The sequence below is a fragment of the Amblyraja radiata genome, chromosome 24 (genome assembly GCF_010909765.2).
Source record: "Amblyraja radiata isolate CabotCenter1 chromosome 24, sAmbRad1.1.pri, whole genome shotgun sequence".
Taxonomy (NCBI): domain Eukaryota; kingdom Metazoa; phylum Chordata; class Chondrichthyes; order Rajiformes; family Rajidae; genus Amblyraja; species Amblyraja radiata.
In genome coordinates this window covers 19,457,394-19,469,774 of record NC_045979.1, presented here as the reverse complement: position 1 = coordinate 19,469,774, position 12,381 = coordinate 19,457,394, and the positions used below count along the sequence as shown (strand labels likewise).

The window sequence follows — 12,381 nt, the reverse complement described above, 5'->3', positions numbered from 1 at the left end:
CATGTAAATAGATGTATTTATTGCTCATATTCTATGTCGCTCTTCCAGGGAAATGCTAACTGCATTTTGTTGTCTCTGTACTGTACACTGACAATGACAATTAAAGTTGAATCTGAATCTGAAAAGTCTGTAGCCTCCTGGTATTTTATTTCATTCTTCACATGTTTAAATGATAATGTTTTATTTTTAATTGTCTACTGTATACCGTGTTGTTACTTGAGAGCAAAGCACCAAGGCAAATTCCTTGTATGTATACATACTTGTCTAATAAATTGTATTCAATTCAAAAATTTTAAGCGTATCATTCAGATCTTCCAACTGTCATAACTGAAGCTCTTTAAACTGGGAATCCAACCCTGAATATTATGTACCATATGAGGAAATTAGTATTCTAATTGAAGCTTGACCTAGATCTTGAACAAAGCCAAAATAATTTTTTGTCTTGTAGTTAATTGTTCTATCAATGTACTTTATTCTCTTCAGCAATTGATTTATTGGATAGTTCTTTCCTCTTGAGACTACTTTAGAAGGACTGGGTTTCCTTCTTTCGCTATTTGTTGCTGTTCCTTGAAGGATTATCCATGAATATATTTCACCCTTTGAACGTACAACATACTATTATTCTGAAGAATCTGAAGAAGGGTTTCGGCCCGAAACGTTGCCTATTTCCTTCGCTCCATAGATGCTGCTGCACCCGCTGAGTTTCTCCAGCTTTTTTTTGTGTACATGCTATTATTCCATATTGTTATTTGCTAGCAAAAAGCCCAGACCCCAAATAGTGTGAAACAGTTGAGCATTGACAGTATCCCCACATTCTCAAAGATTAAAAAAATGCTCGCTGCAAGAGTTTCCTGCCATTTATTTGGATGAACCAAAATGGATGTCTTGTCGTGTCAATCGTTCAGTGGTTCAATGTGCTTTATTTGTCACATATACAACTGCACGGTGAAATTAATTTTGCTTATTTACTTACACATGCAGGCACCTCCATGTTTTGGCACCATTTCCAAAGATGGGCGGCAATGATTTTGCACAACTAATGTCCCTTCTACTTTATTCTGGGATGGTCATCACCTGTTCTAGGAGTTCTACCTTTGACTACATTTTATTCAACAGTATATTCATTTAGTATAGGTTTGGTTTATTATTGTAAGCTATACCGTGAGAAAGTGAAGAGAATTACCATGTTATCTGATCAAACTAGATAATTAGAATACAATCTTATACTTTAGTACAGTCCAAGCCATGCACAAGTTTAATGGGTAGAGTGAAGAGAAAAACACTAGAGTGCAGAATATAGTTTTTCAGCATTGCAGCATAACAGTTCTAAAGAAAGTTCAATGTCCACAATGAAATAAGTTGGACATTTCCAATGTAAGTAACGGTTTACGCATTACATTTTAATGATTAAGTTTGACCTTTATGAACCAATATTTTCCAGAAGTAAGCTGTGGTTATTTTATATAATTTGAGAAATGCTAATTGATCGAGTTTTGGAAATAATGAACTGATTTCTGTTGTCGTAGTAACTTAAATCAGTAAAACTAACAAGGCAGTTAAAAGGCAATACTGGGAACATGTATGTAACAGTGTCATGAAATAGGTAAATCAATACCTCATTACATCACAAAAGGGTGTTGGGTAAGAGGATTATTATATGTCCAAGTCGCACGCGATCTGAAACTTCCAGGTTTCAAAAATTTTACGTACGGTATCTGAAATATTTTTATACAATCAATAGTTCAAGTTAGAATTTTACAAGGAAAAAATAAAAATTTGCCTTTGAAGCCAAAGTATATCACGACGATACTCTTGACGCTAGATGATCTTGGTAACACGGCCAGTACCTTTCTGGTTTACTTAGTAATAATGTGGAAACTCTAAGAATTGATGTCTAATTTACATAATCCTGACTGCTGATGTTTTGTGTAAAACCCAGGCTTTCGCAAATTTTAACAATGTTTCTTTCGATCAATTTTACAAGTTTATCTGTCTCCAGTTCCAAACTAAAATGGCCTATCGTGCATCAAAAGTCAGTCAATTGATAAATAATTTGACTACAGCCTCTTTTTACCCTTTGTTAGATTCTCCTTTACATTTACTTTCAAACTCGTTTTTGTTTTGCATGCTGCTCATTGGTCTGAAAGATATGCCAAAGATTCTTGTACTTTTTCTGACCTGAAACGTGGCTGAACTTTTGATTCTAAGTGAACAACCATTGGACTGAAGCCACAGAATTGGTTGATTCTGAATTATGTTGGCTGCTGATGGTGATAGACATCCTCCTTTTAGTTGCAGTTAAATACTTATGATAAGTGAAGGCAGCCTTGACCATGTTTCAAAAAACTTGAGCTACATGGTCCTATTGTTGAAGGATAGGAGGTCATAAAGATAACTGACTGAAAGTCTTGAAAAGACTAAATCAACTTGGATGAGTTGCCAAATGGTAGGAAATAACTCAATGTCAACTCGCCGATTTGCCAGTTGAAGGCAGTAACACTTATAGCACTTATAACACTTATAACACATATCCCCCGCCCCCCCCCCCCGCCCCCCGATCAGTCTGTAGAAGGGTTTCGGCCCGAAACTTTGCCTATTTCCTTCGCTCCATAGATGCTGCTGCACCCGCTGAGTTTCTCCAGCTTTTTTGTGTACCTTCAATTTTCCAGCATCTGCAGTTCCTTCTTAAACACTTATAGCACGTTAATCTATACTTTGTTAGTTGACTTCAGAAAGGTTTTCACTGAACTTATAATCATAGTGTATAATTTATTCTATTCATGCACAGAATGAGGGTTACTTATTTGTAATGGATATACCATGAACCTATGTATTTAAAAAAAATGACTTTCTATTATTTCACAGCTCAGTAGTGTCTCATATTACACGTGATTTTCATTGCAGTGCTTAGATAGATATTTCAAACAATTCATCATTAACTCCAATAACAAATGCATGTATAAATGTGATTGTATATTTCCTGAACAATTTGAAGCAAATGATATGGATTATACATAATAGATTGAAGTGCATTCTTAAGGTTTGTAAGTGACTTTAATGACAGGGTAGGATATTTGCATGGTTTATAATTGCATTGGAATTAACTCGGAGTATGTAGCTTGTTCACATATACTAAATCCTATTTAATTCCCCTCTGCAACCGTTCAGCATGTGCAAAATGGCCTTTAAGATATGTTTTTATCACACAAATTTGTTAACAGTGATCAAATTAATAAAACAAAATTGGCCATCTCGAATTAAATTGAAGATTCCTTACAAAATAACCCTGGGCTGAATTGGATTTAAGGATAGATGGTCCTAACTGACCCAACTTCTTGACTATTTTGTGAAATCCCCGGCAATCTTCCAAAATACTGTTGGTGGATGAAAGTTCTGAAGGAAATAAAGTTGTTTCAATTGTGGGGATGGGAAAATAGTAGCAAGCAAATCACTGATGACTTGTTTCTAATGTGATGAGTCAAGTAACATGTAGAGTACTTTGGATTATGTAACACAGAAGTTCTGGAAATGTGAGGAAATTAACCAACAGTGTTCTGATTAGTACCTTCAAAGAACACAGCTGATTATTACTGAGGAATGGATGTTAGAGGTTTTCCAAGGTTTCTTTGTGAATGGCATGTATTTTCTTTGTGTAGATTTCAAGACAATGAGAGATGGTAATGATGGTGGGTCATCTATTTAAGTGTTGAAGCTATTTGAGTTTCATGGCTGGTGGAGAGGGAAATAACTACTTGGCATGAAGAAGGAAAAAGGGTGACTTAAAATGGGTATAATGAGAATCCCTTATGAGCTTATTGAACATAACTGCGGTTAAGATTATTCAAAGATAAAACATCAAAAATGCCGTAGCACGAGAAACACGTAGCAGCTGTTAAATATTAGAGACCTGAATAAGCTGCCCTTTTTAAAGAAAACTAGATCAAGTGTTCCCAATGGGGGGGGGGGGGGGGGCACGGCGTCACATGGGAGGGCTGGTCCCCGAATGCGCGTCCGTGCTCACCCCGGAGACAGGCGCCCACCGGAGCCAATCATCTCCATCAGCCATTTCCCCCAATGTAACCCCAATGCAACCCTGGCCAAGCCAACAATTCGATATTTTACCCAAAATAGGACTGCACAATTCTTTCACAAAATTAGCCTAAATTGTGAGCTGTGATCCGTGAAATGGTAATGGATGCATGAGCTTCCATAAGTTCATAAATTGTGGCAGAATTAGGCCATTCAGCCCATTAAGACTTGAATGGGAGCTTGTAATCAATTGAGTCCAGATGACACAAGTGGATCCAAGCTTAGTAATTAAGATAATAGACTGTTTAAAAAAATAGAATTTGCAGATGCTGGTTTACCAAGGAAGGACAAAGTGCTGGAGTAACTCAGCAGGTCAGGCAGCATCCCTGCAGAACATGGATAGGTGATGTTTTGGGCTGGAATGCTAAAAGGGATTCTTGTTAAGATGATAATGATTGGATTATGATGGGGATCATTGTTAATTAATACTTAAAGGCAAGTGGAATGTCAACGTTTAATTCACATGGCATTTAGTATTTGACTGTCTTTCAGACGTGCTACAGCACTGTTTTAAAACATTCTTACATTGTAATATTCTGAGATAAAAATCGAACCTGATGAGAGACTACTGGATGAATGAGCAAAATGAGTAGAATGTCTTCCTGAAGAAATATCTATCTCTCTGTAATCAATCACAGAATCTGCAAACAGGAACTACATTATTCTGGTTTGTGATGATGCATTCTTGCATAATTTAAGTAAAAAATGTGTTGCCTTTCATTTGTATTCCTTATGGAATTGTAACATCTGCAAAGCGGATGGAGTACATGTGTGCGCATGTGTACATGCGACTGCTGATGGAGCGTTTAACAGCAATTTGCAAGCATTGAACCAAGTTTGATTTAAATAGTGTGCACATTTTTTTCTTCCTGGTGCACTGTCGATTACAAATTTTGTACAATTAATAAATAGTGATATTTTATGGGCTATAATACAGATATTGTCATTTGTGTTGAAGCTTACAAATAGGATTGGACTGTAGAATGAAGTTTTGCAGGCAACCGTGAAGGTCATAATTTTTTTTTCGACAAAGTGAATTGCCCTTTATCTTGTCAAAATACATTTGTTCTGTTCTTCCAAACCCTGGAGCAAAGTGATGCCAGCATGTTCCAAGCTCTAAGTTGTTACGGAGCATGATTACTGCTTGAGGCAACTGCCTTTTAGATTGGGATACAGGAGGTTTTAAGTCTATGCAAAATTTAATGAGTTAATATGTATTGCCATTTTGCGGCATTTTATACAGTCCATTAGAGATATTCCTTTTAACAAATATCTCCTTTGTGTTTTAGTCTTCAGCTCTAAATACTAATACTTATTGTGTGCAGATTTATTGCAATGGTCATCTTAAAAAATGCAATGAATCATTTAGGGTGTCACAGTGGTACAGCTGATAGAGCTGCTGCCTCAGTGCTAGAGACCTTGGTGCTGTTTGTGTGGAGAGAGCATGTTCTCCCTGTGTCCGTGTTGGTTTCTTCCGGGTGCTCCGATTTACTCCCATAATCCCAATGACGGCCATTTGTTCGTTAATTAATCCTAGTAAAGTGCTCCTAGTGCGTAGGGAGTGTATACAAAAGTGAGATAACGTGGAACTGGTGTGAACAGATGATCAATGGTCGGTGAGGACTCTATTGGACCAAAGGGCTTGTCTTGATTTATCTTTCAATCACTTGAACAGTTACTGAAAATCACTGTTTGAGAAGTTGGATCAAAATGACATTCGCAAAATACAAGTCCCAATCACGATCTGGGAGACAGTGCTTTGTTGTTAGAGAAATTAATTTAATGCTAAACTATCTTGTGTTCCTTTCATCTTCCAGCTTACTTAAAGAAGGTTCCAAGATGTACGCACAGTCAAAGTCCAAGAGAGCTTCAAGTTTTCATGAATTTGCAAAAAGCACCAGTGATGCTTGGGACATTGGGGATGATGAAGAAGAGGAGTTCATGTCTGTGGCTTCCCAAGGCCTTAATTCAAAGGTTGCAATGGCAACAGCAGCTCAGGTCATTCAGAACCACAATAAATTAAAGGATCAGACAGGAGAAAAAATGCATCAGTCGGAATCAATCGATGAGTCTAAAACAAATGGCAAAGTGGTCAAGTCAAACAGCGAAGTGCAACTGTCAAAGTCTTCAGGTAAGGTTCTGTTTATACAAGTGTGCTGATTTTCCGGCAACTGATGGTCCAACCTCCCCTTTAATCCGGACAAAATTACAAGAAAATGTGGCGCTTAAGCCGTGTGAGGCAGCCAATCTCTACCTCGTCAGGACTTCCATGCCGATCGGCGGGTCGAATTTACCTGCAGCGGCTGGGGCTCAGGAACACCAGCCTAGCCGGAGCCGGCAGATCCGTTCCCAAAGCTGTCTTCTGTGGCTGCTCAGCAGGTCAAATTTGCCGCCTGCAGCCAGTGTCTGGAACTCCAGACTGGCCAGAGCCAGCAGATCCGTTCCCATAGCAGACTTCTGACTTTGCAAGCAGGTATCGGACCCCCAAGGCTGTGACAGTTGGTCTGTTGGTCTGGCAAAACAGATAATATACCAAGGCTCTGGAACGAAGGGTGCCGGTAAATCGCTGTTGGACCTGTACTCAATTACACATTTCAGTGCATATATTATCTAGAATGCTGATCGTGACTAATTTCTGGAGATTTTCTTTCAATGTGAGAAAGTAACGAATTAAGGATGGATTTATCAAATATTCGGATACTACTGGAAGTAAGTGATTCATGGGAAGGATGTTACTCATAATTGGAACTTTGAAAATATTATCAAAATAACTCTTGCATCATTTAAGTTGCATTTCTGAATGTGGAAATGGGTGAAACATTCGTGTTTTCGAAGTGTCATTTTTATGGCTCAATGTTAAAAGCAATATTTTTTTTTTAGATCCAAGGGTTGACCTGAGATTTGCAAATGACTATTTTTGTGTTTTCACAATAGGGATTGATGAGATAACTGAACAGTCAGAGATTTTTGGAGCTCTCTCGAGCATGTTAATTAATGGGGGACTCTGGTATTTTGTATCAATTAATATTAAACAGATATTAAAGAATATTTAATTCTTACTGACTCAACTTCTGCTTTTTTTAAGCCGCATTGTTGATAAATGTTCTAGGTAGATACATCAATGCATGTTCTTTGATAACATTTCAAGAATGTTGGTTATTTTCCAGATCAACGTACAACCTTAACTAATGGCATCAAAAGTGATTGTTTGGTCATATCTTTTACACTTTGACTCCTTGTTAAGTTAACCATGGAGACACAAGAGACCATAGATGTCGGAATCTGGAGCTAATATCAAATTGGTGGAAGAACTCAATGAATCCGGCAATATTTGTGAAGTGAAATTCAGTCTGCTGTTTCAGAGTCATAGAGTCTTGCAGCATAAAAACAGGCCCTTGGGTCCAACTTGCCCACACCGGCCAACATGTCACTATCTACATAATACCATGTGCCTTCAATTGGCCCATTTCCCTCTGAACCTGTCCTATCCATGTACCTGTCTAAATGTTTCTTAAACATTGCGATACTACCTTCTCTGACAGCTCGTTCCATACACCTACCACCCTTTGAGTGAAAATGTTACCACTCATATTCTTATTAAAAATTCTCCCCCCCTCTCCTTAAACCTATGTCCTCTGGTTCTCGATTCCCCTACTCTGGGCAAGAGGGTCTGCGTCTACCTAATCTATTCCTTTTGTGATTTTATACATCTCTATAAGATCACTCCTCATCCTTTTGCGCTCTAAGGAATAGAGTCGTAGCCTGCTCAACCTGTCCCTATAACTCAGGCCCTCGAGTCCTAGCAACATCCTCATAAATCTTCACTGCACCATTTCCAGCTTGACAACATCTTTCCTATAACAGGGTGACCAAAACTGAGCACAATACTCTAAATGCAGTCTCACCAATATCTTGTACAACTGCAAAATAACCTCCTAACTTTTATACTCACTGTGTACGAAAGAACTCAGATGCTGGTTTAAATTGAAGATAGACACAAAATGCTGGAGTAACTCAGCGGGACAGGCAGCATCTCTGGAGAGAAGGAATGGGTGACGTTTCGTGTTGAGACCCTTCTTCAGACTCTTTTCTATACTCAATGCTCTGACTGAAGGCTAATTTGCCAAAAGCCTTTTTGATCACCCTATCTAGCTGTGATGCCACTTTCAAGTAACTATATATCTGTTCTCCTAGATCCTTCTGCTCTACAACACTCCCCATAGCCTTACCATTCACTGTGTAGGTTCTGCCCATGTTAGTGCTCCCAAAATGCAACACCTCGCATTTCTCTGCATTAAATTCCATCAACCGATCAAAATCCAGCTGCATTTTTTGACAATCATCTTCACTATCTACAATGCCACCCACTTTTGTGTCATCTGCAAACCTGCTAACCATGACATTTATGTTCTCATCCAAATCATTGATATAGATGATATGAATTACAACAGATATTAACTGTGCTTTGCCTCCACATAGATGCTTGGCCCACTGAGTTCCTCCAGCAGTTTTCCTTCTTGTTTGTAAAGTGACTGCTGTGGTATTGAGTGTAGAAATTGGCATGCAACATTTCAGTCTGAAGAAGGGTTCTGACCCAAAACATCACCCATCTTTACTCTCCAGAGATACTGCCTACATTTTGTGCCTATCTATGCAATATTTTTGTTCTTTTGTCACTATTTTCAAATAGTTGTTGGACTCGTGAGATGAGGGTATATCAATGAGCACCAAACTTAACATCCTTTCGTGAGGACAATGAGGAGGAATTTCAGTATAGTCTTCAATGGCTTGTAAAGTCCAAGCCCAACGATCCTTATTTAAAAGACATACTCTCACTTTAATTTTGGATATCTGAACTAATTAATTGGAAGAATGGGGTTACCTCAAATCGAACAGTTTGACTCGGGATTCATAATTCCATGTCCCTTTGGTTTGTTACAGATGAAACTCAATGAAATCGTGTCCACTCTCCACTGACAAGTCCCTGTTCAGACTTCCCTTGCGTTCCTGTCTCCACTGAAAGTTTGATCTTGGCATACCAATAAAAAGGGTATGAAATGGATGTCATTTTTGTCTGAGTGATTATTGATCAGGAGCTAAATTTATTTGGTTGGCAGTATGAAGAACTATTGCTTTCAGATATAACCATGAATGGAAATTAAGCGATAGGAAATTTAGTTATTATTGATAAGGTGAGGCATTTTGGTAACTTTGCAAAACATTTTCTGTGTAAAGAATTATCAGAAGTTTCAAGAAGTAAGTGTCTAATATGGGATTGAACTTACAATGTGAATCTAGAAGTCCTGAGGCTGAACCAATTGTGTCTGATCATATTAATGGAGAGATAGAAAAATACAATTTGACAGAGTACAGTGTCTGGGACAACTTTGAAGAATATATAAAAAGGACATTCTTCAGTTTATAGCAGTTGCATTCATGACCTTTGCACAAATTGCATGCAGGCACTTCCATAGTTTCTCTAATCTACTCCAGTCAATAAACATTTTTGGACACGTTCATAATAAACTTTGGAATGGATTGGGATTCTTGGGATTTAAATAAATAAGCTGGGGCTCTACTTTTTATAAATTTTTAATGTCAAAATAGCTACCTTGAAATAATTCTGAAAAAAAACAAGTGCTGGAATAACTCAGTGGATCAAGCAGCATCTCTGGAGTACATGGATGGGTGACGTTTCAGGTCGGGACGTTTTTAAAAACAGAAATAATTCTGTTTGACTTGGATGTTCTAAATAGCAACTGACTTTTCCAGGCCATTTCTCTGACTTAAAACCTTGCTGGAAATATTAAAGATTTATTGTGGGGAAATTGTTCTCCCAAATCCATGCTACAACTGCATTGGATTGCCTTTGCTTGCAAGTTCTCCAAGAAGAATGCCAGCCAATTTGGAAGTATGTTGGCGTCCCTTGTCACAATGTCAAATTCCTAAAATTCTCTACTTATTGACGTTGTAGGAATACTTACAGTACAAGAATTGCGGTGGTGAGAGAGCGGTCTGACCAGCAAAAGGACCCCCAGCCTCATTAAATCCACTGACAGTCTTAAGGGCCTGTCCCACGAGCATGCGACTGCATGCGGCAAGCGCGACCTAACGTGGTCGCTTGAGCCGTACGGCCTCGCGGGGCTGGTCCCACTTCAATCGCCGGAGCCGTATGGAGTTGTGCGGAGCTGGTCCAGACATCGCGCGAGGCTCCGAAAAACTAACACTCCAGAAATTCCGCGTGGCAACGGCCTGCCGGCCCGCAGCCGCATTGAGGCCGTACGCACCACCTCGACGTCGTACGCAGCGTCTTGACGCCGTACGTCACTCGCGAACTTCCCGCGGACTTCGCTCGAACTTCACGGCAACTCGTACGGGATCACTCGATCTGCACGCGGCCCCAGCTTCCGGTTTGGTCGCGTTCGCCGCATGCAGCCGCATGCTGGTGGGACAGGCCTTTCAGGCAACGAGCAGTGCCTGAAATTGCCCTCTGTGAAGTCTATAAGATTGTCTTTACTAACATTGTATCTGACATTGAGATATTTAAAAACTATTACACTTGAACTATTACACTTGAACTAATCAAAAATTAACTTGTAACAAACAAAACATAATTTATCAATAATATTACATTAAGATTTTTTTTAATCCCTTGATTTCTACGTCCTAATCCAGCCCTATAATTGCCATGGATCCTGCCATCTGTGCTTTTCCAGAGCCCTACTATCAATGTAATTCAGGGTTATCCCAGCCAGGTGGCTTTTGAGCCCACACTCGATGGGCAGTTCAGCAGTGGGGCAGACTGTTTCATTTAGCCTTCTGAAACTGTCATTATTTCCTGAACTTCAGTGTCAGAATCACTGCATGCACTGGACTCTGATTTACTGCAATTTAAATGGCTAACTGTGGTGACTCTAAATTGAGCTGCCTACATCAGTCATTATCTCCTGGCCCAATGTGTTTATGAGGACTTTCTGTACTCAAATTAGCTGCAAGTGGCAAAATGGAAGACAAATCAGTCGGAAGAAGGGTCCCGACCCGAAGCAGTGCCTATCCATGTTCTCCTTAGATGCTGCCTGATCTGCTGAGCTACTCCAGCACTCTGTCTTTATTTGTACACCAACTTGTGCAGTTCCTTGTTTCTACATCTAGCTGCCCATTTCCTACATTGAAACAAAAAACATAGAAGAACGCTCTTTCATTGCAGGCAAGTTCATTAGAATGCCCTGAGTTTGTGAACGGTGCTGTATACAGTATATGTGGGGTTTTTTAATACACAAATCCATTGTGATGTGGAATTAATATGAGCAAGGTTCCTGCCCGTCAGTCATTTTTACTGCGTTAATTGCCCGTGTCTATCATTCTTGCCTACTCAAGCGTACTCCTGAAATCTAAAATTGGCTCATCATATCTGTATACTATGAGCACAGTGGTCTGCATCGATGGATGATGCGTAGGTTCTCCCAGCTTGACCAAGTGGAATTTTCCAATTTCATGCTTTTGTAATATATTGATGTATTTCAGATTTCCTCTTTCTCAAACAAAAACATTTTCCTGCATTCAATGAAATCATGCTGCTATTAAATGAATATACAGGAAATAATTCTATGATAGTAACAGAACACTATCTGTTTTCCTTAACCAAATTTATAGATGTGGATCTTCTTCTTATCGAGTCCACACACAAGATTGGAAGTTGTTCAGCTGGAGCTGAACACACTTCTCGGATATGCATACAATGGTGTTTGTCTTGTCGCATCTTGTGCGTGGTGGAAACAGGGCCGCTATTTCCTTGACCCCTAGATATGGATAAAGGATGGGAGGAGGGCAACTGCTGAATAAGGAAATGAAAGAAAGTATGCTGGTGTTCCAGAAATGAGACAAGACAGGTTTAAGAGACAAGTGTCAAGATTTTCATCTTGCTCCATCATGGCTTTGGGGGTGAAGTCTTTAAACTTACAGATAAAGCGTGGAAACAGGCCCTCGTCCAACTAAGTCTGCGCCGATCAGCGATCACCGCATACGTTAACACTATCCTAACCACCAAGGATAATTTAACAACTTTTACAGAAGCCAATTAACCTACAAACCTGCACATCTTTGGTGTGTGTGAGCAAACCGGAGCACCCGGAGAAAACCCATGTCACAGTGTGAATGTACAAACTCTGTACAGACAGCACCTGTAGTCAGGATCGAACCCGAGTCACTGATAGTGAAAGGCAACGACTCCAAGATATAAGATATAACATAATACATAAACATATAAGATTGTTAAGGGCTTGGACACACTAG

The 12,381-nt window shown here is 39.3% G+C and overlaps 1 protein-coding gene across 5 annotated transcripts in view; it reads left to right on the top strand.

Annotated features, from left to right (window-relative positions):
• The window catches only part of tbc1d22b (TBC1 domain family member 22B), a 209,028-nt gene that overhangs the window by 32,637 nt on the left and 164,010 nt on the right, over window positions 1–12,381 (top strand). For all 5 annotated transcript variants that reach the window (XM_033042544.1, XM_033042547.1, XM_033042543.1 and 2 more), the window contains one exon: window positions 5,907–6,220. In XM_033042544.1, coding sequence (XP_032898435.1) covers window positions 5,907–6,220 — 314 coding nt within the window. The remainder of the gene's footprint in view (window positions 1–5,906; window positions 6,221–12,381) is intronic.